Genomic DNA, 27247 nt, shown 5'->3' with positions numbered 1-27247 from the left:
CTACTAAACGTGACGAAGCCCGCCAATTCAAAAATAGGTGGTGCAGGGCTCGTCACCCCTAATAGGCCTAAAATTTCGCATTTTCCGGTTACTTCTTTTCACACCTATTCCACACTATGGAAGAAGTACCCGTAATTATCAGAGTCCCGCTCCGGCGGCGCAGGTGAAGCCCCGCCGGGTTAAACATGGGCTAAGAAAGCCGACGAGTTGCCACAAGGTCTTCATCAACATGCTGGCAGACGAGTTGCTGCGTCAGGGAGGCAACAAAATCTGATATACGCGCACAGCTCGCGCGTCGAGTGTCTAACCCTTCCATCCTGTCGTCATTTCTCTACTCCTATCAAAGCGGTTCGAAGCCACGGCATACTCCTAGAAAGAGAAATAATTAGATGTTACGTAGATCTAAGGAGCTACGTGTGCGAGAGCGCCCGCGAGGAGCTATCTCACGAGTAACGGGAGGAGGAGCAAAGGAAGAAAAAGGTCTTGTTCTATCTTAGAACTAGCTAAAGGAATGGAAGCAATAGGAGCGCGTATATATAGGAGCTCCTGTTGCTGAGGTAAGCAACGAAGAGGCGTAACCTCTACGTGGCGATAGAGAAATGTACATCCCTTATGCTCCGCCTTCTCACGTGCCGTTTATAATTCTACCCATAATAGCCCTGGTGAGCGCAAGGCCACCGAGGGTAGCTCTCGACTCTTAGGTGCCGAGAACTCTATGGTGAATTCGATGCTCGTTATCATGTCCAAAGTTCCCATCCGACAAATCCCTGAAACCAACATTATTCCGCTATCTATCTCACGAGTAGGTGCTGAAACTCAAGGGATTTCGAAAGCAGCCCGGTATTGCGCCGCAATACCGGCACGAAACCAAGCAGGGAGGCTCAAGGGACCCAAGACCCGACGTGTGTCTTCGCGTAGGCCAAGAAAAGCTGGACACTCTCAACGGAGCCAGGTTCGTTAAACGCCTTCCCTAGAGTGTAGTCGGGATTGGGGCTGCCCGATGAAGGCTTGCCGCTGTCTGGGTTGGCGGGATCTGGTTTGGGTAGCTTCAGTTTGTGTTCCACCCCGTTAAGATAGAATAAGAGCCGGAACTCGGTGCCCCTGGCCACAATGCCCCAGAGCCTTTTGACCCCGCTGAGCTTGGGCGAGGCCTTCACAAACTCCAAGAGCTGTTTTCCCGCTTGGTCCAAGCTGTCCCCTCTGCTGCTCTTGCCCTCAAAAACAAGGTAGGCGTCCTGTGCCCCGGTTTGGAAGTTTGTGATCTTGCGAACTAGGATGTCGTTGCGCTTTTTGCTCCCATCACCCTGTCCCTCTGGTTGGAGAACGAAGCCATCGGAGCCGGGGAAAGCTTTGGCGAGTAGGCCGACCCAGACACCGTTAACAGATGCTTCATCTGTCCAGTATGTCGTGGCGTGCTGAGCAAGGAGCCGGATATTCGAGGCGCTTAAAGCCGCAGATGCCATGTTTGCAGGTTGCTTCGGGGTTTGGTAGAGGAAATGAGAATGGTTAAAGTAAGAAATGGACACTCTCCTGCGCACATACAGAGCATCTTATATCTCTGCCAGTAAATGACCTGTAAGCCTAGATACCCCTCCACGAGCCACCCCTCTACGGTCCTATTATTAGGAACTAATACTCCTCAAAGTAGAAGAAGAAAGGTAGTAAGCTTACACCACCTTATTATTAGGTAACAGAGAAAGACTCTGTAGGCACCTATATATTTGACAAGTCTCATCATTCGGACCACCGGGGTTTGTTGTAGAGAAACGGAACGAGATCGGCAACATGCTTAGGCGAACTGTCACACAGGGACGGACCCTAGTGCCAATACATAGGTCAGGAGGACGATATTAGGTAGGTATTATACGATATAAGTAGTTAGGTCGCCGGTACGGCGATTTATTAAATGAAGTTCTAAATAAGCGCGGATATTCGCAGAAGATACATCGGTATATGGATATGTGGGTATATAGATATATAAGTATATTAAGGATAGATATAGTCTCCACCGGACGACCCTCCGAAGGGGAATGGGACCAAGGCTAAAAGAGACTCCCTACAGAATTATTAGTTGAATCGAAAAACCCTCCAAGCATATCCCCTTGTCACACGAACACACACCGGAACATGGCTGCCGGCGTATGTGCCAGAGTCGACTCTGACTCTCACCTATCTGCTGGTGCTGTGCTCGATGGTCCAGTCCTCAGTATGACAATGTCCTACTCCCGTATGGATCGTCAGTCTCTGCTCTGGCCGCTGACACCCACCTACGGAAAGATGGGAGGATATGATGGTTCGATGCTGATGGGCTGAACATTCTACCATCATACACGGATTATTTCCGTCTTACCTCAGCCACGACCAGTCTCAACACCACATCAGTCTTTATCGACTACACGGTCGGGATGCTGAGCTCCGGCGTGATAACCGACCGGCTGGGGCGGCGACCGGCCATCTTCTGGGGCTCCGTCGCGATCCTCGTCGGCGTCATCATCCAGACCGCGGCGCAGAACATCGCTATGTTCGCCGTGGGTCGTAGAATTCTAGGCTTCGGAAGTGCCATTTCGGGCGTCTCTTCAGGTGTATATTTGTCGGAGACGTTTCCCAACCGGTGGAGGGCCTGGGGAGTTGGACTGCTGAGCGATTTCTACTACCTAGTAAGAGGTCCGAGATCTTCTACAGATAGAGGATAGAAACGAATTGAGGCCATTTTGGGGAACTGACTTGGTCTGCTACAGCGTCGGCGCCCTGATTGCGGCCGGGGTGACCTTGAGGACTGGACATTGGCAATCCATGGTAGGGGTTTCCACCTACGAATGCGAAGATTTGCAAGTGTCAAGGTCTACGACCTGAGCGAAGGTGTCGCTCCGTGAGCTCATCTCGTTTCTCTTGCTATAGTGGGTGTGGCGATTGCCATCGCTTATTCACGGGGTCTTCTCAGTTCTATGCATCTGCATGATGCCTTTCGTGTGAGTTCTATGCGTCCTATTATCCCGACCGGGGGCGTAGACTGAATCCATATTCTTCCGTTCCAGACCAGAATCGCCGCGATGGCTAGGGCACGAGGGACATTCCGATGCTGCGCGGAATTTGGTGGCTCAGACAAACTCGAACGGGAACGCAGATGACCCTGTCGCGGTCGCCATCAATAAGGAGATCCTTGACTCCCTTGCGTGGGAGAAGGAGGGCCGGACGATGAGTCCCGAGGAGATCATCAAGACGCCAAGTATGAGGAGACGCTTCCTCATCGGCATGTCGACGGGCCCTTCTCCTGCATCGCCGGCGACATCATCGCTTCGTACTACTTCGGCGACGAGCTTGCCACCGCCGGCATCACGAACTCGACGGATCGGTTGAGGGCCGTGAGTTATCCCCCCCGCCTTTCCGCCGACGGTCCGAAGCGCACTGACTAGGATAGAACCTCGTCTTGAACGTCTGGTATCTCGTGTGCGCTCTCGTCGGGACTCATCTCGCGGCGAACTGGGGCCGCAAGCCGACCACCCTCGTTTCGGAGATCCTGTTCGTCGTCTGTCTCTTTTTAATCGGAGGCCTTTCCAAGATGTATGCTGGCGATCCCATCAACGCTTTCAACAGCCTCGTATACAGGAATGTGGCGGTCATGTTTTTATTTCAAGAATTCTACTCTGTAGCCTGGACTCCACTCCTTCATTTCTATCCGCCGGGGATGTTCTCGGGTATGTCGAAGCAGCCTCCGAGTCGCCACGCAGGGTTATTCGTGCATTTATTGACATGCGCGCTAACATCTCTCTCTAGTTAGCAACTTTGCCCCCTCATCCGTTTTCCTAGCCTCCGTCCTCTTCGTCGGCGAGACTAGAGAAGACAGGCGAAGAGAATCAGTGGATATGAGCGAGGGCTGCTAACAGACGGCAGTACTCGATTCGAGCGAACGGCCTTGCTCGCACGACGCTGGGTCTTAAAACTCTCGCGTGTGCCCTCGATTCCGCCGCCGAGAAGCTCTCGGCATTGCTAACCGGGCTTCTAGGTATGTGTTCGTGTTCATCATGCCCATTGGCCTCCACGACGTCAGATGGAAAAGGTACATGATCAGCGGATCCTGGGATATCGTCATCGCTATAATTATTGTGACAAGCTCCCCGATTGCACAGTGCACCATCGCGGCAAACATAGGTGTTTCTGATTCTTCCTCTTCTTTGTCTTTTCCTCAGGCTACCTTCTGGGTCGAGACCGAGGGCAGAACACTGGAGGAAATAGATGCCACCTTCGAAGGCGAGAGACACTCCCCCGATCCTGAAGCCCAGCGGGCCTCGGCTGGGCCGCGGAAGGAAGCGCTTGACGTTGGCGCCATCGACACACAATCGGATACTAGTAGAGCTAAGTAGGGAGCGACTAACCTTTAAATCGAAGCGGTCGTTCGCCTAGACTAGAACAGCGATAGCATGAATTGAATCCCATTGGCATCCCATTGGCATCCCGAGTTCATCGGGGGATCTCACCGACCTCCTCTCCATCCGGGTATTCTCGTGATGCCATTCGTGATGGCGTGGCACTTATACGGGCCTCATTTCGGTACAAACCAGCCGCCAAGTCTGGAACTTGGGGAAGAGGAGACACTTGGCTCTCCCACCATGCACTACATGGGCAGCGGTTATCCACAGGCGTTGTAACGGGACGCGGGTATCTTCCCTTTACCCCTTCCTTCCGGGCACTAATAAGCTCTGCTCTTCCACCACCCCGGTTCCTGGAGACGAAGGGAACGGGTGCTAATCTCGCGATGCGGACGAATTCGATGCGAATTGGCGGGGTAAATACCCGCGAGGTTCCTTCTTGGCAAGCGACCTATAAGCTCACGGACTACCCGGGTAGAGAGATGCGTACCGAGGCGGTCTGCGCGCGTCTGTAAAGGTGCATCGTGATCAAAATGTTCGGTCTAAAGGCGTGCCTCTCTGGTGGTCTGCTGCTGCTGGGCGCCGCTGTGACGGAGGCGAAGTACATCGTCCCGGGGGCCAGATGGCGGGACACGGACGGCAATCTCGTCAACGCCCACGCGGGCAGCGTGGTGCTGGATAATGGGAAGTTCTGGTGGTTCGGCGAGTACAAGGTCCAGGGTCAAGAGGAGGGTGGCGGCGTGTCGGTCTACAGCTCACCCGACCTTGCTACGTGGACGTACCACGGCCTTGCTCTAGGTGAGCGCGTCGACGGGAAAGAGAGGACGTTGGAACTGGCAGGCTGACGGGGAATAGAGCCCGTGAACGGACACCCCTACATCGCCCCTGAGATGATCATCCAGCGGCCCAAGGTCGTGTACAGCGAGTCGACAGGACAGTACCACGTGAGAGCAACGTCTACTTTTTCGGCTGCCCGTCCGCGGATACTAACTCGTCATATTCAGATGTGGTGGCACGCCGATAATTCTTCCTACGGACTTTTACTTCAGGGATTCGCGACCGCCGACACGATTGAAGGGCCGTACAGCTTCGTCGACGCGACGGCCCCTCTGGGCAACTGGTCCCAGGATTTCGGCATGTTCACTGACTATAAAGACGGCCGAACCTACGCCTTGTACTCAAACGGCGACCGACGGGAAGGCCGCGACGTGTACTTGACCTCCTACAATAAGGAGGTTACGGGCCTCGACGAGGTGGTCTATCGTTTCGACAAGTTCGATCTTGAAGCGCCAACAATCCTTCAGACGGATAAAAGTTATTATGCTTTGATGAGCCACAAGACGGGGTACAGGCCAAACAGTAAGAATCCAACCTCATCCTGAAGTTTGTGAGCGAGAGCCCTGCTTACCACGTGTCTTCAGATGTCGTCGCCTTCCGGGCGGACCGCTTGAGTGGCCCATGGTCCCAGCCTTGGATAGTTGCACCGCTCAACACGCGCACTTTTAACTCTCAGTCTGGCTTCACATTGAGAATTAAGGGTAATAGGAAGACAACTTACCTCTACTTGGGCGACCAGTGGGATTCCAATTCGCTTTGGGAGAGCCGATACATCTGGCTCCCCATCACGATCGACGATGCCAAGAAGACCCTCGAAGTGGAGTGGCATGATGTCTACGACCTGGATGTGTATGTTATTATCTGGTCCCGTCATCCCACCTACTGCCTGTCCCCCGTTTTCGATCCCTCGTAAATTGAAACGCTGACATAGGCGACCGGCCAGGAAATCTGGAAAATGGCAGCCCATTCAAGGCAGAGAATACCTGGCTATAGACGCCAAGACGAGCGGGAACGCGTTCAAGCAAGAGGCGGCATGTTCCCCCCCTCCCGAGCCGTGCGGTGCACTCTCGCTAACAGGAGCCACATTGTAGAATTTCGCCAGCAGGGGCACGATCGTGACCGGGATAGAAGGCAACGACAGCACCGTCACCTTCAGCGGCATCCAAGGCACAGGAAAGCCGCAGTGGGTGTCGTTCTACTACCAGAGTGAGTTTCCTCGGTGGCGCGAACAGCGTACCTCCCTCTGTCCCTACCTACCTAGCATCTTCTAACCGCCTCGCAGATACCGACGACATGGGTTTCGGAGATCAACGTGAGTTCTACGCCCGAAAAAAAATGACGTTGTCGTGCGCGTGCTAACGGAGCCGAAACAGCGGGCGGTTCGCCGGACAGGATCGGAGGATCGTGGCAGCTCCGCCGCATAGCCAGCGTGGTCGTGAACGGGAACGCTGAGAATGTCGAGACGCTGTACCAGAGGGACACGCACAAGGGCATCATCCTGTCGACGCCGCTGCAGCTGACGCTGGAAAAGGGGTCGCGCAACACCATCACGGTGGGCGGCCTGTTCAACGGATTCCACTACAAGGGCGCGGACATCGACAGGATCGTCGTGTACCCCCCGGAGAACTAGGCCTCTACGTAGGTAGCAGCTACAGAACCCCAATGGCAGGATAGACGTATTTAGAAGCCGCCGGCAAGCACCCTGTGCCTGTGACGAGGACCTTGGTGTCGTTCTAGCTACGAGTTTGAGGGAGCCCTGAGATCGAAGGTCCTGACGGAACTCCGCCGCTCAAACGGTGGTGCTCCAACTCTTGCCCGAAGACGCCGGCTATATCCGTCGGGACCAGGAAGCAATCAGAGTGAACCTTGCTCGTATTGACTTGTCGAGTATCGGACGTATATGACGAAGGGGCTCGGTTGCGCACCATGACATGTTGCCGTTTCGTCAATCTACAGATGTCATCCATCAATCACCTGCGAGGTCCCTTGAAACAAGTGGATCGGGAACGTCAAGGGAGTCTCCGGTCATGGTTATCTTGCGTCCCCAGAAGCAACTAAATGGCTACTTAGTAGATAGCCCGGTAAACAGGGTTCGGCCGATTAGTTCTTGGGCAGCTGGGTGTTGGGCAGTTGTCGAGTGATGTCCATCGCGCCGGCGCACACTGCCTGCTCAGCACCCGCGCTCGGATCGAACTTGGACCTAAAGTTTCACTCGCCACGTAAGACATGCTTCTCATTCATATCCCCGAGAGAACAGCATACTGAGACACGACAGGGCGTTGCCGAGTTGGTGTTCCGGGCGAGTCTTAACGTAGGTCCTAGCATTCTGTGTGACAGATCAGGGCCGAGAGTGGTGGTAAAGGGTCCCCTGAACACTTCGGCTTCAATACGTATTAGTCGAGTTAATATAGATGCACCGTTGTCGTCTTGAGCTCGATCCCGCTCTAGTTACCACCTTTCGCTTTCCCTCGACGACGCGAAGGGTAGGAGGTCCGAAGTCTTATTTGGGACGTACAATTGCGCTTTCGAGTGAGTCGCTACCATCCTTTTTTTCTTGCTATCGGAGGGCGGGAATCGGGTTGGTGCTTGAAGCAAAGCTTTCCGAGGACAAGGCGATGCGTGAGCTCGTGAGCCAACGTCCACATCCCTACGTATCAATCCTGCCCATCACATTAATTGAAACGCGTACGTCGCCTTGACGCGAAGACTTGGGATGACTGGTTAGCGACATATTTAGGCAGAGAACCGGACGATCCTCCAGAGAGACGGATTCGTATAGTAGCGAGAAGAAATCTAACAGATTAGTAGTATAGTGGTGTTGCTAAATACGTCCGCAATTGGATAGAGAAGGCCATCTAGTCTTCTATCTTCCTCTACATGCCTTGCTTCCCCTCCCCCAAACGCCCCTGGACTCAAATCTGTTCTACCTACGCTTGTGTAGATAACATGCCGACGATGTACACAACCCTGCATATGGTTTCGAACCATGTTGCTGTGCCTCGTCCATGTGGCGTTGCGGTATGTGTGTCGTGTGCGTGTTTATGCGAGCGAGCGAGCCATTTAAAACCAACCATGCAGCGCCGCAGCCAACGATTATATATGTAAACGGGGCGCCGAGTGCCCCTGATGCGCCAGCTCTAGTCCGAGCCCGTGGTGTCAATCACATTCGTGTTCACGTTCTAAAGGATGCCTTCCAGGCTCCAGTCTCCCTTTTGCGCCCTTTCTAGCACTTGGCGGCCTTTCTCTGTGAGGTCTGGCTTGCCCCCCTTATCGGTAGCCTGGTTGAAGAACATGGGCTGGAAGACTTCGTTTTTGCGCTCCCGCTCTCGAGCCTTTTCTCGCTGTCTTTCTTCGAGTTCCACCTTGACACTGGTCGCTTTCGAGAATTGTTTGGACATTATGGCCTGAGTCACACCGTCCCACAGCACCAGAGATTCGTTCTCGGCCTGCGCCTCTCTGGGAGGCAATGTCTTCGGGGCCACGGTGAGCGGGGCAAGATCTATGATGGTGGTTTGCTGCTCTGGGGGATGCGACTCCTGTGATAGGAATGATTAGAGTCTCGTAGGGGAAGCACGCTGAAGCGGCGAAAGCTTACCACTGGTTTGGAGCCTAAGGTGAAGACGATCCTATCTTTCCATGCACCGCCGAGTCTCACCACGACGTCCGCGTCGGGTACGTCTTTGATGCGCTGCTTGTCGTCGTTTTCCGGGTCATATTTGAAAATGACGCCTTCCATCTTATTCTGCGCGCGACCGAGCCAGCCATCCTCGATGTAGTGCAGGATAGCCTTCAATTTTGTCTCGGGGCAGGTGATGTAGGCCATGTCGCCCACACTGACACTCAGAGCACCACGGAGAATCCCGCCGAGGTGAGCGGCCGGGTGCTTAAGCTGATAAGTTTCGTGGTTTCTTCGCTCGAGGGTGATGAAGATGCCTAAGTTGTGCTCTCCCGGTGACACCTTGATCGTGGTGCCGGTAAATTTGGCGCTGATCTGATCGAAACCCCTCGCGTGCAAACCTTTCTCGGGACAGCTGATGTAGAAGGCGCTCACAGGCGGATGATGGGATGTCTGCTCCGTCAAGTAAGATATCCGGACAGTCGGCCCGGCCGGATTTGCTGCCGTTTGAACGACGGACACGGTCGAGGCCGTCCGCGGATCTACACCGTTCTGGGCTGATTTGATCGAGGATGAACTACTGGCATTCCCGCTGCCAGCCGCTATCAGGGATCTCGTGTTGATCCGCGGTGCATTGTCCTCGGCTTCCCAGTTGCAACGAAAGAATTCTCCCAGGCACGAATTGTACGGCTTACACGGCCGACCCTTGACATATTTAAGGTCTTTGGTAAACCAAAAACGTAGGACTTCGAGCATACGATCCAAAGGCTCATCCGACGTACCTATCGAAGCAAACGCGCTGGGATTGTCGAGGTAGTTCCAGTATTCGAGGTTGGGGGTCGGTTCGAGGAGTTGAGATGGTAAGGAGAAGCGAACAGCTGCGAGATCTGCGACGCCGACGAATCTGAGATGAGGGAAGATAGGGATATCAGCAAAGCTTCAGGCAAAGAGAGGGAAGCTAGCAGCTGTCCGAGAGTAAACAGCGCTGCGGGGGGTGATTTATCTCGCAGAAACTCCGATCGCGGACAGGTCGGGGATAGCGGTGAGCCGCAAACCCTTTCCATCACGACCACGAAGAAAAGCACGACAGGGGCCATAATGATGGGGGTGGGGGTTACCTCCGCAGGATGGAAATAAACATCTTGAGCTTCCCTCCCTCATTCTGAGGAACGTCCTCGTCGGCAGAAGCATGAGGCGCCATGGTGGTGATGCTCTCGGTGGCGACGGTCGCGGGGCCCCGGGACGTGTCGCCGGTACGGGAGCTTAGGATAGGGGAGGCCGAGAAGGGGAAAGACGGTACACCCGATGCGGTTGCGGTTGATTTGTCGCCCGGCGGGGATGGCCGGCTTCGTAGCTGCGTCTAGTGACGGACAGAATGAGCGAGGGACAGAGAGGAGCAGCGGTGATGTTGGTGTTATGTCGTGGGCTTTGCCGACGGGGCATGGAATGGTATGGAGGTGGTAGAAGAACAGAGCAGAGGGAGGTGGAGGTGGGTTGGTTTCGGCGGGTTAAGTTGCATCAGCGGATGGGAGGGTGATAAGGGGTACCTACCTATAGTTAGGGGTACTACGCAGAGGCACTTATGGGGTACACGAGGCAGTACCTGACCACACACAGCACCGACCAAGTTCCCCCCCCCCGACGGCGCATGCCCCCTTTACAACCTTCACAATTGGGGGTTCTTCGATACGGAACAAAGCCGGAGCAGAGCCGGCCGGCGCTGGAGAAGGGCAGAAGCGCTGGAATGGCGCGGGCGACAACATGGGAGACACCTAAGGTGCGCATAGTATCCAGGTGAACGTCCCCTACCGAGACGCAGAGCCCCTTCGAGCTTCTACGGCTCGGTCCCCATCCCCTTCTGGGCACCTACACGAGGAACCTAGGGTTAGGTTAGGCACATGGCCTGGCTGTGTATGAGTACATGCGACGCCGCCAGACGAGAGTGGTGTCGTGTCGTCGGCAGGTATCGGCGAGGTACCACCTCGTTAGCTCATGCAGGCAGATTGCCAGGGGAGAGCACACACCCTACGTGCCGTCATCCGTCCGGGGCGCCGTCTGGGATCTCGCTCACGTCTACATCAGACATATTGCGACCTGGGCCGTCGGCAAACTTCAGAGGGCGCACCGGCCCACGGGAAGGGGGGTGCGGCGTGTGTCTACCTGATGAATGACGCCCACCGCGACAGTTCAAACCATTACACTACCGAAGGCATCCCGTCGCAAGTAGTGCCTATAGCAGGGAGCACGTCTACAGAGGAGAGGTAGCATCTGAGGCTAGGTACCGACAGGCCAGTACAAGGCGGGCTGGCGCGGAACTGCCGCCGTCAAAGCCTACTGCGGTTGATGTCATCGGCGGGTGTCAGGGGTCTGGTTACGTACCATCCGAAGTAGGTTCGGCACCGTACATGCAGCCTCCCAAGGTTTGAATATTGGAGAATATCACGCTGTAAAGGTCATAATTAACACGGTATGTGTCCTTGGAACGATATCTATAAATACGAATATCCATGATCGCATTCCCTGTGCAGCGAGGTCCTCCGCGCTTCTCGCCCTCTTCTCATCCGTCTCTACTCCCCCCCCACCCGCTGTCGTTGGCGGTGTTCGAGCGTCGTCCGAGGAATTCCGACCTCCTCGGAGGGACAGCGATGCAACCATGTCCGACCGGCACGGAGTAGCTGTCTCGAAGGTAGGTAGCCATGTGCCCAGCTCGTTACGTAGCATGTAGGCGGGACACCGTCGAGGCAATGCGCTAAGAATCCCGCCGTAGGGGTCCGGCAGCCCAGCCTACTATCGCCTGCCTTTGGCGCACATGTGCACTCTCTGCCGCGTGAGACATCGCCTCGCATGGGCCAATCGTTTGGCCACGCGTTGCCCATCCCGCAATTCCATTGCGCGGTCGGGTCCAGGTACGGCTTGTGATGCTATCCGACTACGTCTACCAACTCAGCGCAATGCGAGACTCGGCGGGCACCTGACGTGGAATACGGAACCTGTCTAAATAGGTAGTCAGCATCCTTCCCCATCATCTCATCCCCGATGCTTCGCCGGGCACGCCATCTGGTATGCCTCGAGATCCCGATCTGGGTACATTCGAGACCTGTTAATTGTGGTGGCTCATCGAAATGTGTACACTTGTAAGTACTAGCAAGAGGCAAAAGTTGTGTATGTGGGATGCTAAGAAACAGGGGGTTGCGTACCTGTATCCTCGACCTTCTAAGACTCCTATCTAAGATTCCTATACTGTAATGCTTTACTCAGTATACCAAGCTCTATCCCCTGTAAACCAGTCTAGGTCTCCTGTAACTTACCTTAAAATGGACCCGCTGCCGCTGCTACTACGGCTACTACCTACCATCAGCGCATACTACCGAGTTAGCTGTGCCACTGCTAAGTTGGCTGCACCATCACCGCCCATTATATTGCTTTAAAATAGCTTGTAGAGCAATATTTAATCGCAAAATAGGGTCAATTAAATGTACTTTCGTACGGTAGTCAAAAATGCATTTGGGAGAAAATTTCTCTACCTTTTGCAAAGAACAAGAGTAAGCCCGGTATGAAGAGGTACACGTATATGTAGATGATAGAATGGGCATTGTGGGGGGTGGGTTGCGATAGGTACATAGTGAGCGTTGCTATATTTAGGCGCCTCACATCTTCCCTCCAGTGTCCTCACCGTGAGAGCAGATACCTAATGGAGCACATGGCGTTGATTTCGTCGGGGAGATGGCAGGCGACTTGCTCACGAACTTAGCCTACTGAATCAATACCTTACAATGTAATTTACTGCCGAATCCGACCAATATCTCGCTCAGGCCTATCATAGGGCTTTGGTTCTTATTTTCGCTCCTCTTTCTCCTCCTCTTCGGACCCGTTTTCTTACTCTACTACATGCCCCCGCTCCCGTTCTCCCTAATACTTTCGTTCAGGCTACCTAGGTGGATCCCTAGGGCTCCTTTCAGGAGCCCTGTGATTGGTTGATTCGCAACTGTATTTAAAGCTGTTCAATCGCCGTTTTGGCACCTAGATTTACTCCTTTTCAATCAATAGGTCAGGTTCAGCTTTCAATACGTCTCGTATGCCTTACAATTAAGGCAGCGAGGCCACGAAAGTGAACCTGCCAAAACGCACACCTACACACTTAATCATCCGCACGTAATGTTTATCGTTATTTTAATTATTTTCAAGTGGAGAGGGCACTCGAGATATTCATTATTTGTTATGGGCACGCATGAGAAGGTATATACACCTATTTATAGGCAGCCCCGCCAGCTAAGTGAAGATCGGTACTTATTAGCCTAGGTATCTACCTCCTACCTGAGATGTCTTATCCACCTGTACTCACAGAGATCAGTAGGCTACTTAACGAAGGATAGGTTCGATTTCTAACAGCGCTACTTGGTAGTCTTCGCTACTTAGCTCATCTCATAGGACTTCTGCGTAGGTACGTGATAACCTAATTACAGGTACATAGTAGATTCACTAATTCTCTTGACTTCGTATACCATTCTGGTTCAAAATATTCTATAGTTAAAGCATATTATACTAACGGAATATGCATGAAAAAACTCAAGCTATGATCCATTAACCATACCCAGAACTGTGAAGAAAATCGCCCCCTTGGACTATATTCGTAGATGGAATATTGTAATAGGTATCGCTAGGTCGCTAATATGATGTCTCTAAGCTACTGTCTGAGCTGCTATAGTGTTTGCCTCTTTTTTCTTCCTTTTTTTCTGCGGGGGTGGTAGGAGTCCCAAGCCTGGATATCTGGATATGTTCTGATGGGAAATAGGGTCAGGGTAACGGCTGGGCGAGAGACGTTGTACCAGGTAGGTAGAATAGCAACACCACCCTGTGTCGTAACTCGCAATTCTTCACCGGGGTGCTCACTCCCAGCCCAGCAATCGGTTGCGCGTCCGGTCCAAGAGAGAAGCGGACAACCGGAAAACCGGAATGAGCTTGCGTATCCGATCCTGGGTTTCAATGCCCCAACCTATGAGCAGACGCTAGCCCAAGCTATGAGGGGATACTGAAAAGTCGGCAGCCAATGAAGTTGACAGATTACACATCATTGTCTCTTTGGGAAGATGGCTAAGCCACGCTTGATACGTACCTAAGCAGTACTCATAGGTTGGCGTGGTGAGTTCAGGATCATAGCCAAAGGCCACTGCTTGACGTGAAAGCATTGTGACAGACTGCTAAAGCGAACCAAGTCGTTGGCGCGTGTCAGGTACACGCCTCATATGCTCGCAGGGTAGATTGCGCAATACCTGAACACCGAACTCCCCCTTATTCGAGCATCAAATTGGCTAAAACTGCTGATAATCCAAGGTGCCGTATGCCACGGCGTATTCTCGTGGCGAGCCAGACACGCCCTGTTTCGGCTGTGCAATCGATCGACAGATCGCAGAGCCCTGTCTGACCGATCGGCGGGCACGCCACCTCGGACTAGCCACTGGCCATTGAGGCCGTGGTGAATTATCTAGATGTACGTATACGAATTGAGGGATGCTGGGAATTTGGGGATCGTTGGCGGCTCTAGACAAACGTATCGTAAGGGGAAACATTTTTACTGAGAAGGGCGGGAAGGGAAGAAATAGCAGTTGCCGTCGTTTGGGGAATGCTAGACTCGACCGCGCTTTCGACGGGATGATCGAGCTCATGTCTCCAGATTCTGTACTAGGGATACCTATGTAAGATCAGAGCGCGAGACATTTGTAGAGGACGTGAATGCGATACAATGCAGAATTATGATCAGAGTAACAGATGAAGGAATAAAATGTTACCTGGAGTAAGGATTTTTGCCAGCAACGACGCCACCGACGTGTATACAGCCTTGATCTTGTAGCCCGCATCCGTTCGTCACTGGGGACGGGGAGTGAGAGGGGCGGAGCTGGATGCGATATCTCCTGCCTTGAGGACTCACGCGACAGGTACCGTTGGCTCGTAGATACGACTGTTCATCGCGAAAAGGGAATGATCTCCGCAGATGAGAGACGGCTTGACTGGGTGCGAACCACTTCTGGAGGGCATATATGTGCAACAGGTAGCAACTGTGTGCATCATTACATACCCCGACACAAGGCTGCAGTCGTGATCCGAACGGACAGAATGGGCCGCGGCCGAGTTCCGACCATATCAGATGCTGCTGTTCTGGCGGAAGGCAGCCGTGCTAATGCGGCGTAATGGGAGCATAGCCCAATGATCGCGGGCCAACAATCCGGGTCCAGGGTAGAAGCGTGCTTCTGCTCGCAGCAGAGCACTAGAGTGCTCTGCACGGCGAGAAAATGAGCCGCATCAATGAGAGATGCATCTCACCTGGGTATGGATTGGCGTTTAGCGAAGGGCTGGCAGTCGCACCCTACCCTCCTTGACGATGTTCATTTGGGAAGTTCTCTCCTCTCGCCGCCTACCGTTCCCGCGAAAATAAGCCCACGCCAGCCCGACCCGCCGCAGGGAACGATTTAGTTTAATATCTTCTGAAAGATGGCTCGTCCTCACGACTGGAGTTCCGGCCAGGCTCGCTAGCTCGCAAACGATGGGCAGATCTGGATATGAGACTACGGGCACGTGGGAAGACAACGAAACCGAAACACCATATTCGACCTGTTCTGCAGAAACGCCGGGAATCGAGAAAGAGCACCCATTATTTTCGTTGAAGGAATCGTTCTTAGAAGTAGTCATGGCGGCGTACATGCAAGCTAAGGCACGTAAGACGGAAAAAAAAGGCCCCCAAGGGATCGGCCAGGTAAGAACGTCGGTCGACTCGGCTGATCACGAGCACGCCGCAAACATCCCGGAGCGGAAACGTCGGTTCTCGGATGACACTCTGGAGATGCCCAAGGGGCGACAAATCCGGGCGTCTCTCACCAAACGTCGGGCACAGGATCGTCGGCTCTGGTTCGCCTGTCCCTATGCGAAAATGGACCCGGTCAAATATCGCCATTGCTACGGATACTGCCTGTCTAGGATCCGTGACGTGAAGCAGCATCTATCGCGTTGCCATCGCAAGCCCATATACTGTGCTATTTGTGGGCAGACATTCGAGGACGAGGATGCCAGGGACTCCCACACCGCGGCCATGAGTTGCGCCCGCCAACCTTTCGTAATCCAGGGCATATCGGACAAGCAAAGGAGGGAGCTGAGTCAGAGAGTTTCCTCGAAAATGCCGGAAGAACAGCAATGGTTTACCGTCTTCGACATTCTCTTCTTCCCGCGTCCACGCCCAAAGACGCCGTATCGCGACAGAGAATTGTCCGAAGACCTGTGTGTTTTCCAAGACTTCATCACTGCCCGGGGACCGGTCGTGTTAGCTGGGTTTCTAGAAGGTAAGGGGATGACTACTTCGAATCTCCCTCACGAGGAGCGGGACCTGCGTGTCTTTATGGAAGATATCCTTAGGGAAGGGCTCCACCACATCTTAGACGAATGGGCGAGCGACAATGCTAGGGCCGAAGGCCAAGATAGCATACCCCATAGCCCTCAGGCATCATATACTATCGACTCCGGGATCTCGATACGGACCGATCCGCAGATTACATTGGACGAAAGCGGGCAGCTGGGCGAGGGGTCCGGGAGAGACTTTCTCGACCCCAGTAGGGTGCATGAGAGGCCCGATGAAGACAGGAATCGATCTCTTCCTTATAATTTCGCGAGTCAGGTGCCAGGAGAATCCACGCGTCAGTTTCAAACAGAATGCTTCCCGCGACTCGCCACGGGGGAGGGCACGCCGGCATTGTCGGAGAAGGCTTCTATCAATCCCGACCGGTCCCAGCGAGAGTTCCCAAGCTTCCAGAGTATGCCTCGCTTCGAAACATTTTCGGATAATATAGGGCCCAGCATGGTCTCTCCAGCCAACGAATTTCCGGACATGCTCGATTTCGACATCGAGTGGCCGACTTGACTTTGACCTATCCCTCGTATCTGGCTAAGACGGGCAGTTAGACCCGGGCAGCTGCGACGGCTCCATCAGAATATTGATCCCTCTCTTGTCATCGAAGGGTATCGCTCGCCCCTCTATGGCGAAGCGACCCTGCACGCGAGTGTGGGGTCCTCTCTTCTATGGTGCACACTCTATCTAACGTGCGAACCGCCGAAGCTGGTGGAATCGCGATGAGATGGTTTTGTCAACCAGTTCGTCGGGATCCTTGGCGTCTGGTCTCGGCGGTACGGACACTACAGTGGCGAAGCGAGGAGGGATGGCGGACGTGTAGCACGTTTCCGAAGCGCTCGGTAATGCCTAAATAATCGTCGCTCTTCCAGTTGCGATGGCTGAACCGAAATATTGGAATGGTAGCACTGCCGTCTACCTTCGGGGGAATTGAGGAATACGGAGGAAGAAAGAGGGAACAAGACGGGAGTAAATTGGTCTCATCTACGTAGATATACCATTCCATAAGACGAATTGCGCATAAACGGGGCTTCGTAGGAAGCGCATATTGGGAAATATACTACTACCGGGGCTATTACCGCTTAGCCTTCGATTTCGCGTCAAGATTCTGGCCATATTGCCTAACGGCGACATGGATGCTACAAATACGATCTCCTGCGCGGCGACATGCCAACCCGGCCCAATCAAGACAAAGACGCCTCTCGATGATCGACCGATATGCTACCCACCCTGGCCCAGAATACGAAACAAGGCGCCTGGATTATCTACTTACTACTAGGCTTTTTATGCGCCTGTGTGTGCAAGTCGGAATCTCCAGCTCGTCGATGACGAGTCCAGTTCGGAACGTGGTTTCCAAGTTCCCGTTTCGATTTTGCCCTCTCTTTCTCTTTGCACATTCGCTTGCTTAGATCGCCTTGGAATGGCTCCGCTATCTCGATGCTGTCGCTGGTTGACAGCTCTTCTCTCGATTGCCGGCGCATCCGCCCTGTCGAATACGCCGCGGGCGGCCTGGCCAAATGGTCCGTTCGTCACCTCGGATCGGTGGATTCAGGATGCGACCGGGTCCAACGTCGCCTATGTCGGCGTGAACTGGCCGGGATCCCTCGAGACCATGATACCCGAGGGCCTACAGTACCAGTCGATAGCATCTATCGTTTCTCGGGTCAAGAGTGTAGGTATGAACGCCATCCGGTTGACGTATGCGACCGAGATGATAGATCAGTACTACGACAATGGAGAGGCCGACATTCCGATTCAGAGGGCCTTGACCGACGCCTTAGGCCAGGAAGCCGGAAGGGCAGTGCATGATAGGATCACGGCGAATAACCCGTCCTTCAACGCCGACACAACAAGGTTGCAGGTGAGGCGATGCTCGGCTCCCGTCCCAGCGTCTGATACCGGACTTCCGTTCTAATCGGGCGAAAGGTTTACGATGCTATCGCAGCCGAATGCGCGAGGCAGGAGATCTACGTTCACTTGGATAATCATATCTCCAGAGCGGGCTGGTGCTGCAGCCCTCTCGATGGGAATTCCTGGTGGGGAGACACGTACTTTAATGTCGACAATTGGCTACGGGGCTTGTCCTTTATGGCAACACATGTTCGCACAGCGCCATTCCCATCACAAGACCCGACGAGCTCGGTCACTAATGGTTAACAGGGGAGGGCATGGCCGAATCTTATGTCTATGTCGCTGCGAAACGAACTGCGTACCCCGTTCAATAACGCTACACTCGCCAGGGCCTCCTACAACTGGGAACACTGGTACACCTATATCAGGCGCGGTGCAGACGCCGTTCACGCGGCGAACCCGGATGTCTTGGTGTTTCTATCCGGCCTGAACTCGGACCAGGATCTGAGTCCCGTTGTCAACGGCACAGCGCTCACGCCCGGGTCTGCCACATTCAACAGGGATGACTTTGTAGGCTACGCGAACAAATTAGTCCTCGAGCTCCACGCTTACGACAACATTGCCGGCCCCGGCCCTAGCGACTGTGCCGCTGTGGGGGACAAGCTATTCGACGCTGGGTTTAAGGCCCTGACCAGTAGCGCCGCGAACCAGTATCCCGTCGTTCTGACTGAATTTGGTCTGGTGCAGGACGGGGCGGCGACACAAGACCCTTATATCTCGTGTTTGCTGGAGTATGTGTCCACCCGTAATGCTGGCTGGATGATCTGGCAGCTGGGCGGAAGCTATTACATCCGCGAAGGCACACCTGATCGTGACGAAACCTGGTTCGTTTTCCGTTCATATCTTTCTTGTTTTCCCGATACGTTCATTGCTGTCATTCCTAGTATAGGCTCGAGCCATTTTTGGGATTCAGATACTAATGACCATTTCCAACACCTGCAGGGGTCTACTGACTCACGACTGGTCCGATTGGAGATCTCCCGAGTTTGTCAACAGCTCCCTGACTCCTGCTGTGAAAAGCACACTCACGCCCAGCGACAACCCCGACGAGAACCGCGACTTGTCTGACGATCAGTCCGAAGGCGCAACTACAAGGCCCGCACTAGCTTCAGGTCTATACGGCTTACCACCCCTACTCTACGTGGCAATACTCACCGTCGGTCTGGTCACCATATTCGGTTAGAACGGTGTCAAGCCGGGAGTATTACTACCTGTTTACTCTTTTCTGAGTCTGAGTAAAAATACCAGATGGTGTTACCTCACTACCTAGGTAACTGTTATTAACGAAGCAGGTGCTCGGCTTTTGCCCTTCTACCGGCGTGCCTCCTTACCAGCACATCGAGGTTAACCAGGTATTCAATTGAGCCCTCTCACACCTCCCAAGCACCGAGGAAACCCATGAAGCCATTCCCGGGATGACCCACGGTCTTATACTCCTCGTCAACGGCTGGTGGTTGTCAGGCTCTAGCACCATTTTGGACGTCGCAACGCAATGGGCTCATTCGGCGTCGTATCCTCTTGCATAGATTCTGGTCCATAGTCTCTAGGATACGCAAGCCTAGGTCTAGACTACTCGCCCTTGAACATCAAATAAATAATGAGATAGAAACAGTTTAATATTACTAGAGATCTAATAACTATGTATTACAACAATTTCTCATCCTTCCTAGTGGTAGACGCATACCCAGTCTTGTTGTGACCAATTTGCGCTATATCTACCTATTTCGCGTCCTCCGTCTTTGCGACTGTATCCTCTCACACAATGATAGGTTTGCCTTGCTAGTCGAATAGCAATATGGAAACCCCTAGTGCCTTGGGTGAAAGTGTCTCAATGATTCCTGGCCTCTCTCTAGACACATGTTCTCTCTTCGAGCCATGTCAGGCTGTTCTAATAAGAATGTTCTCCTGAGGTGATAACTAGCCATTCGGGTTTTGGGAGGGTATTATAATTGGGACCACGGGATGAGACTTGAGGGTGTAAAGCCGAGAACATCAGTAGTCTGAGCAATAAACAGAGTATCCCAACAGTGTTCCGCCACCTATTCGGCATCGGTTTACTCACGATTTATTCCTGTCACCTGGATAGCAAGGATGTTCAGCATGTCCACAAACCAAGCAACTCAATGGCTTCCGATACTCTATCTCCACTGATAAAGAAGTGCGACCACCATCCCTCCTTATGTCGGGAATATACCGTAGGGGCCGTTGCCTCTTAGGTTAGAGACTGAACGGCGGATTAAGTCTCATGTCCTGAATACCGGCAGAATATGGAGTTGTCAGAGGTCCGAGATATCACAAGCGAGGAATTATTTAACTAGAAAGCTGACTGACTCACTTTATAACTGTGATATCTCTCTTACGGGCTACTGGCAGCTCGAGACCTAAGCAACGGGGTATGGAAATAGAGGGAGACCGTCGTGGGGAATCTTATAGTAAATATGTGCCCGTAGAACTGTAAAATGAATTGGAGTAAGGAAATGCAAAGAACTATGACTATGTTGTGATATTAATCGCTGTCAGACTCTAGCACGCGGTATGACCAAGACGTCAAGGACAACCCTACAGAGCTCCAACTCCTGCAATGTGCCTCTAATATCGTAGGGAGAAAATAGACGAACTACTTTCAATTCTAGTCTACCAAATCGTGTGAGAATGGACGGGTTCGTCCACAGGCTTCGCTCAAAGAAGGCGGAACTACGCTACGAACCATGTCAAGTGAGAGACCACAGCTATTTCCCGCGCATACGGCGGACGGCGGCTTGCTTACCTTGCTGGACATCTAACTCTTCCGCGCCTTGCTCCGGAAGGGGAAGTACTGCGGGGCCCGCGGGTAGCTCTTCAGGCGCGTGCTGGGTGTCTGGTCGTCGCCCCTGTTCTTCGTCGAAGGCCGGCCGGCGGCGGCGAACGCGCTCCGGCACAGCGGCGGCTTGGAGCCTCGCTTAATGCGCGGCGTGGACGCGCGTTCGATGGTCTCGGGCGCTGCTGCCGTCGCTCCGTCGACATCGAGATCGGCAGCCTCGTTTTCGTAGTCCCAGGACGGTTGCCCGGCATCTATCGAATCGGGATCATACATGGCCTCGCCGCTGACATCTGGATCGGCCACAACACTCCTTCTCTCTAGGTCGTGCTCGTTGGCGCGGCGAGGGTGGAGCTGAGCTTGCCTCGCGGCTTCTAATCTGTCCGGGTCGAAGCCGGTAGGCATAGCCTCCGAGCATGACCACTTCGACCGTAGGTATTCTTCATACTCCCTTACTGGTGCATCTATCTTCGACAAAGGGCCGCGGGGCGCATGCTGATTCAGGAAGACCTTGCGTTCCCCCGGAGGGTCTAGTTGGAGATCGAAGTCGTCGGGAAGGTCCTCGAAGGTCTCGCACTTCGTAAGGAGGTCCAAGATATGCTCCATGGGTACGTCTCCGCTCGCAGATGGCCTGTCCATGGTGGGCGGTAGCGTTTTGCGACACACTCTCCAAATAGTTAACTTTTCTTATTAGTACCTAGTAAATTCCCAGAAAACGTGGGTGATTGAAGTGAAGCGGCCTCTGCAGAGGATCGACGCAAGTGTTTGGTTAATTATAGAATAGATCCTTTAATGACAACGCATTGTCTCGCACTAGTGAGAATAAAAGGGTAAAGGGAAACAATCGTGAAAGCTGTGAACGAGAGTGGTGGAATTTTTTATGGGCAACTGCTTTGTACCCGTCGAGGCTATCTTGAAAGTCACGAGATAATCACATCTCCCTTTTACTCTAGTACAATTGTTGAGTTGACATTGTTACTCGTGTAGCTGGTTGTTGCTCATGCAGCTGACTCCGGCTCCTGCTGTCACGATTACTGGACCGTACTGTCCTGTGAGACAGCCGCGATCTATCACATCAAGATCTCGGGGGTTCGTGATAATATCACCGAACGGATTTTGTTGAAGAAGACGGGATAACCTTTACGGCGCAGATACCCGCTTGCCTTCCTGCACGTAAGGTAAATGCTAATAATACGGTAAGCAAAGTGTTAAAGGCCCGTGAAGGTCATCAGTGACCATTCCTTGCCTAACTCGACGGATAGCCGACGGATGCACCCCCGCAACCCGTGGACGGCTCGAGGCTAGAATGCTTTCTAATGATCTGGCGGAACTCATTCCTATCAAGTGCTGTTTGGAAAGTTAAGAGGTGCATGGATGTATCTCGACAAGGCTTCGCTCGGTTCGTTCGGTTGAGTTGTATAATGGTCGGATTCAACGTACGGATAAGCACCTAAACAGTCCTATGCTATTGTTCGCGACTAGTTGACGGCCTGAGACATTCGAAATTTCGGAGATTGCGCTGCGTCAATAACTTGTCCACTGGATTTGTCGGAATTCTTTGTCTCCAATTCTGCATGATCCTGCGTCTGTTATCTGTAGTTTGCCGAAAGCTAAGATGTGATAATTTTGGCCTGATGTATATCTAGACACTACCTTCGGAGTGTAGAGAGGCCCGTAGTCATAATAGCTTACGATGATGTTGTCGTCACTAGCAACGTTTCCGACTATCTCCAGTCCCACCCGTGCCAGCGTGTGTGTGCAAAAAGAAAAGAAGGGGGCTCTAGGCCAAGTCGTAGTTAGTATCGGTTATTACGACTCTCTGCTTCTACTACCTACCTAGGTGCGAGTGTTGCTTCTCCCGGTGCCGAAAGGTACATCGGTGGCATTCCCTCTGGATACACCGTAGAGGTTACCCTTTGTCGAGCTTGCCATACTCCAAACGAACCTAGGCGGTGACACCGGTTACCGATGTTCTCGTGTGCTCGTGATATGGGGGAATGGCCAAAGAGAGAACCTGGTTCCGAGTGCCTGGAAACTATCTGATCTCTAGCCGTAAAGTCGTGTATTATGAGATACACGTGCGGTACTACAATCTTGCCGCAATGGTGTAGAACCACTGCACCAAACTAACGCCAGATCGCAGCAAGCCAGCGCATAGAGCCAACCCTTGTACGCATTGCGTTTATTACCCCTTTACTGCTCACCGTTTTCCTAATAACCGAGTCTATCCGAGCCCAAGAAAGCCTCCTGCGCGTTTTTAGATGTGCTTCGCATGCCTGGCTGATCTCGCATGCCTGGCTGATCTCGCATGCCTGGCTGATCTCGCATGCCTTAGGTGCTTCTCGGGCCGCAGTACGATAGACTCGGCACGATCGGTATTCTACCATGTGGAGGAGACCGAGGAGAAGGGGTTAATACTACCCAAGCAGTAGGTAAGTATTAGGCGTGTGGTCTCGAACACAGGGTGTAAAGACTAGCTGTGGTGCAGCGGTGGTTGATTCAGGGGGTTAGCTTGCAGACAGCGATTCGCAGTTATTATTGGCTTCTGGACGACGCGAAGTAGTTACCTATCATGCTTGCATCCGTTCTTCCATATATTATTACGTGCCAAGCCGTACGCCGCATGCACTCTCCTCTGGTGGTCTAGATCGCCAGTGGGCCGCAAGGCGTCATGCAATTGTCAGCAACGACACACTGCGTAGTCGAGATCAGATCGGTGACCAACTAGGGCCGAATGCATAGGTGTGCAGTGTATACGGGGGTGCACGACGTTGGATGCTGTATGTGGGTGTATCCCTGGGTACATACTTCCGAGAGCTTGAGAAGAATGGAAGACGATGCCGCATCTCGACCAGTAGTGGATGCATGGGAACGTATGGGAATGCCTGGTAATCGTCTCTACAGCAACATGTAGGCCTCTGTGTGTCCTTGTCAACAGCCGATTTAAAAATATGTATGGGCGTCGGGGTTGAAACCGGGTTTCTCGTTAATAAGACATATGGCAATTCTTTGGCATCCAGGGTCTGTTGGCTGCGACAAATCAACACAACTCGGTCGGCTCGGCCGCGCATGCTGGTCTCCTGTCCTCCTATCCGGCGATAAAAAGCAGATAAACCGACCCGAGCATTGCTCACCTTAACGTACCGTAGTTAATTGGGTGTAGCTCTCTCATACCGATGTAGTTCCAACAATAACATATCAGCCACGAGTAGCAAGCCCATCATAAGCAGGTTACCCCCCACCCCCCAACGACACCGTAGGTATCATGAAGTGATTGGAGGAGTCGAATTCAGAAGCTAGCCATCGCGGCTTGTTATTATCATCAACGGATCAACGGGTGGACCGGGAGTGAAGGGGATTGTCTGACTCAAAAGAACCACAATAAAGAGACCTCACTGACATTACTACTAATGGTCTTCGTATGGACATGGTAGGTAAAAGACGGATCGGATCATTGAATGCGAGACCAAACAAAGCACACGATTCTTTGTATTATTGCCAACAAAACAGCAGCGCCAGGTTCTCGGTGGTACCTACGTGGCGCCACAATCTCGTATTTGGTTGCTCCCTACATGATGGCTGTGGAATAATGTACACGCTGTGAATGATACATTGTATGTGTGTACGCGCTTGCTAGACGCTCCATGACACATCTTACATGCCGCCCCCTTTTCCGGGCCCGGGGCTCAGCTTACCAGCTCACAGCCTCATCCAGCCAGCCAACCTGTCGTAACCGCTCTGGGCAGATTCTGACCCCAAGAATCCTAGCACTGTTGCGACGAATTCCCACTGTTTCTACGAATCAACGCCTAGTAGTCATGACGTTCTGCCCCCTACGTCTGTTTCGGCCCGCCTACTGCCTTTGTGAATAGCTACGAAAGGGCGCCATCAAAGAGATCGGCGCCATGTAGTGAAATGATGATCGTCCCTCTTTTTCTGGGACCGCCGGAGAAGTAGGGAAATATATACATGAATCGCCCGGCTGTTGCCTCTGGCATTCATTCCCGATGGGGATTGTACATTCATCTCGTTCCCACTCTCTTGTCAGGGGTAATTCATATTCAGTACGATCTCCTATCATAGGCCGTCGTCACGCCATATTTCATCCTTTCCATTAGTATAGTCTTAGTAGTAATCATCGCACCATACGAAAGGCACCGGGTCGCTTAGCATCATGCGCTTTTCCGTCGCTTCACAAGTCCTCTGCGGCGCCGTGGCCGTATCCGCCCTGTCGATTCCCCGATCCATCGAGAAGAGGTTAAAACTCATCGGTCTGGGACAATTCGGCAGCTTCCCGACTATCACGCCCGAGGAAGCCCACCGCGAGGCCGAGAATATTCTCAAGGACATCATCTTAGGCGATGGTCCCCAGTTCAAGCATGGTCAGGGAGGGGTCGGGTCGAGCACCAAGCCTAGCAGTGCCTCCGCCGTCGGCAACATCGCCGCTGCCGATGCCGGCACCTGTGACCCCAATAACCCGGCCGTCCGTCTCGAGTGGCGGAACTACTCGCCGGACGACCGGAAGGCTTTTGTCGACGCCATCAAGTGCCTAATCGACAAGCCCTCTTCCGGCGGGTTCCAGGGCTCGCAAAACAGATACGAGGACATCGTGTCGGTGCACCAACAACTCACTCCTAGCATTCACCAGAGCGCCGTATTTCTCCCGTGGCACAGGTACTACGTGTCGATCTTCGAATCACTGTTGCGTGAGGAGTGCGGCTTCGACAGGGCTCTCCCGTGGTGGGATGAGACACTGGACGCGGGCAATTTCGCCCAGTCGTCGATATTCACCGACGAATACTTCGGCCCTCTTCCAGCGAAGACGTCCGACGGCCAGGGCACTTGTATCGAGTCGGGCGTACGTACCACCCTACCTCTATATCGTCTCTCCGGTCGATTTCAGACTAATGACATCTGTAGACATTTGGTGGGCTGACACTCCACGTCGGCCCCGGCAGCCGATTCACTGACCATTGTTTGGCGCGCGCTGCCGACGAGGGTCTGACGGGAGTGGTCACCTCCCAGTTCGTCCAGGACTGCAATTCGCGCAGCACATACGATGCCATGCGAAGCTGTCAGGAGCTTGGGTACGCTCTATCATTCCTCCCTCCTGTTTTGGGATGTACAGTCACTGACATATAGTTGCAGTCCCCATGCATATGGCCACAACGGCATCGGCGCCGTCATGTCTGAGGTCCAAGCCTCCCCCGGCGACCCCGTGTTCTTCTTGCACCACCTATTCGTCGACCATGGGTTCCGCGTTTGGCAGAACGGTGACCCTTCGCGCAGCAGCACCATCGACGGCTGTGCCGGTAGCAGCAGCCCGTGCACCCCAGTTTCCATGGACACGGTTCTCAGCTCGAATGGACTACGACCTGACACCACCGTAGGCGCCGTTATGGACACCTTGGGCGACTACTTATGCTATCGATACGATTACTAACGAACCGCGCTGGCCGTCAACTTATCCACTTCATGCCTGATGACGAACCTGCACTTGATTCTTGTTACGATCCCGTCCTGTATCATCCCATGACATATGGGTGTGGGGGTAATGAAAGGCCATATATATGTATTTATGGCGCACCCGGACATACGCGTTCCTTTTTATGCATTTATACTAGAAAGGAGGTTACAGGCGGGTAGTCACGGTACCATTCGTTATATATCACTATACCCATAGCTAAACCTGTACATACAAAACACACTGGCTATCACTCAGCTGTAATAAATAGACAATTGACACTCCCTTATTGGGGGCGATGACCACCGTAGCACTCAGCGATATCACGTTAATATGACGATCGTCCGCCTAACTCAGGTACAGTACGGGGTATTCCGGGTACCTGGAGTGACCTGTTGTGTCTGACCATCTCGTTGCAACCACACAGTTGCCAATGCCACCGCCGTCACTGTCACGGTAGACACATCCCACTCAAGGTGTGCCATGATCGATCGACCCGAGACATGCAGATCTTATATGGCAACCGAAAAAGAAACCATGCGGTTTCTATTTCCAATACGACACCATAGCGTTTAACAACAGGCTACAACGAAGCATTCTAGGACAGTGGCCACACGGCCGGTCCAACACGGTACGTTCCCATATGTTCTTCTGACGTACCAGCGCATGCTGCAGGCGCCTTGCGTTATGCTTGTGGGTTTTTACTGAGAATCGCGAGGAGAGGGCGAGGTCTGGTTAGCCGTCAATAGACCTGACATCCTGGAGACGCGCCCTCGTTGCACATATTAATGCACACGCCAACTTATGTACATGCGGAACAGGCGCTTCCGATGTCTTAAAAACGCGCCACCAACCGCTCTTTCGG

At 53.1% G+C, this 27247-nt stretch overlaps 8 protein-coding genes across 8 annotated transcripts; 5 read left to right on the top strand and 3 right to left on the bottom strand.

Annotated features, from left to right (window-relative positions):
• Positions 1 to 2127: 2127 nt before the first annotated feature.
• GGS23DRAFT_604780 (putative hexose carrier protein) lies at positions 2128 to 4361 on the top strand (the record flags this gene model as incomplete). Its single annotated transcript, XM_051519656.1, has 11 exons — positions 2128 to 2293; positions 2356 to 2627; positions 2663 to 2664; positions 2739 to 2796; positions 2899 to 2969; positions 3036 to 3254; positions 3359 to 3362; positions 3419 to 3695; positions 3905 to 3947; positions 4004 to 4103; positions 4188 to 4361. The coding sequence occupies 11 exons, from the start codon at positions 2128 to 2130 to the stop codon at positions 4359 to 4361; spliced, it is 1386 nt and encodes a 461-aa protein (XP_051372490.1).
• Positions 4362 to 4593: 232 nt separating this feature from the next.
• Positions 4594 to 7089, top strand: GGS23DRAFT_513639 (carbohydrate-binding module family 35 protein). Its single transcript, XM_051514579.1, has 8 exons — positions 4594 to 5165; positions 5223 to 5311; positions 5372 to 5726; positions 5789 to 6053; positions 6148 to 6235; positions 6296 to 6410; positions 6487 to 6516; positions 6578 to 7089. Exons 1-8 carry the CDS (start codon positions 4901 to 4903, stop codon positions 6832 to 6834), a joined length of 1464 nt encoding a protein of 487 aa, XP_051372489.1. The 5' UTR covers positions 4594 to 4900; the 3' UTR covers positions 6835 to 7089.
• Positions 7090 to 7640: 551 nt separating this feature from the next.
• On the bottom strand, positions 7641 to 10343 carry GGS23DRAFT_565292 (uncharacterized protein). The gene is made up of 3 exons (XM_051516206.1): positions 9939 to 10343; positions 8800 to 9724; positions 7641 to 8740 (listed from the first exon to the last, which is right to left on the bottom strand). The coding sequence occupies exons 1-3, from the start codon at positions 10019 to 10021 to the stop codon at positions 8384 to 8386; spliced, it is 1365 nt and encodes a 454-aa protein (XP_051372488.1). The 5' UTR covers positions 10022 to 10343; the 3' UTR covers positions 7641 to 8383.
• GGS23DRAFT_565291 (uncharacterized protein) lies at positions 10114 to 10682 on the bottom strand. Its single transcript, XM_051516205.1, has 2 exons — positions 10372 to 10682; positions 10114 to 10180 (listed from the first exon to the last, which is right to left on the bottom strand). Exon 1 carries the CDS (start codon positions 10603 to 10605, stop codon positions 10387 to 10389), a length of 219 nt encoding a protein of 72 aa, XP_051372487.1. The 5' UTR covers positions 10606 to 10682; the 3' UTR covers positions 10114 to 10180; positions 10372 to 10386.
• A 4500-nt stretch (positions 10683 to 15182) lies between these two features.
• GGS23DRAFT_513496 (uncharacterized protein) lies at positions 15183 to 16835 on the top strand. The gene has a single exon (XM_051514578.1). It carries the CDS (start codon positions 15359 to 15361, stop codon positions 16721 to 16723), a length of 1365 nt encoding a protein of 454 aa, XP_051372486.1. The 5' UTR covers positions 15183 to 15358; the 3' UTR covers positions 16724 to 16835.
• Positions 16836 to 17191: 356 nt separating this feature from the next.
• Positions 17192 to 19782, top strand: GGS23DRAFT_565281 (glycoside hydrolase). The gene is made up of 4 exons (XM_051516204.1): positions 17192 to 18071; positions 18137 to 18310; positions 18371 to 18945; positions 19064 to 19782. Exons 1-4 carry the CDS (start codon positions 17631 to 17633, stop codon positions 19302 to 19304), a joined length of 1431 nt encoding a protein of 476 aa, XP_051372485.1. The 5' UTR covers positions 17192 to 17630; the 3' UTR covers positions 19305 to 19782.
• A 1118-nt stretch (positions 19783 to 20900) lies between these two features.
• GGS23DRAFT_620611 (uncharacterized protein) lies at positions 20901 to 21557 on the bottom strand (the record flags this gene model as incomplete). Its single annotated transcript, XM_051521114.1, has 1 exon — positions 20901 to 21557. One exon carries the CDS (start codon positions 21555 to 21557, stop codon positions 20901 to 20903), a length of 657 nt encoding a protein of 218 aa, XP_051372484.1.
• Positions 21558 to 25092: 3535 nt separating this feature from the next.
• GGS23DRAFT_596274 (Di-copper centre-containing protein) lies at positions 25093 to 26361 on the top strand (the record flags this gene model as incomplete). Its single annotated transcript, XM_051518457.1, has 3 exons — positions 25093 to 25776; positions 25839 to 26005; positions 26067 to 26361. The coding sequence occupies 3 exons, from the start codon at positions 25093 to 25095 to the stop codon at positions 26359 to 26361; spliced, it is 1146 nt and encodes a 381-aa protein (XP_051372483.1).
• Between the last annotated feature and the right edge of the window lie 886 nt (positions 26362 to 27247).

Source organism: Durotheca rogersii (genome assembly GCF_024521655.1).
Source record: "Durotheca rogersii strain YMJ 92031201 chromosome Unknown GGS23scaffold_8, whole genome shotgun sequence".
NCBI lineage: Eukaryota > Fungi > Ascomycota > Sordariomycetes > Xylariales > Xylariaceae > Durotheca > Durotheca rogersii.
The sequence above is the reverse complement of the archived record's forward strand: the minus strand, read 5'-3'. Positions and strand labels throughout refer to the sequence as shown.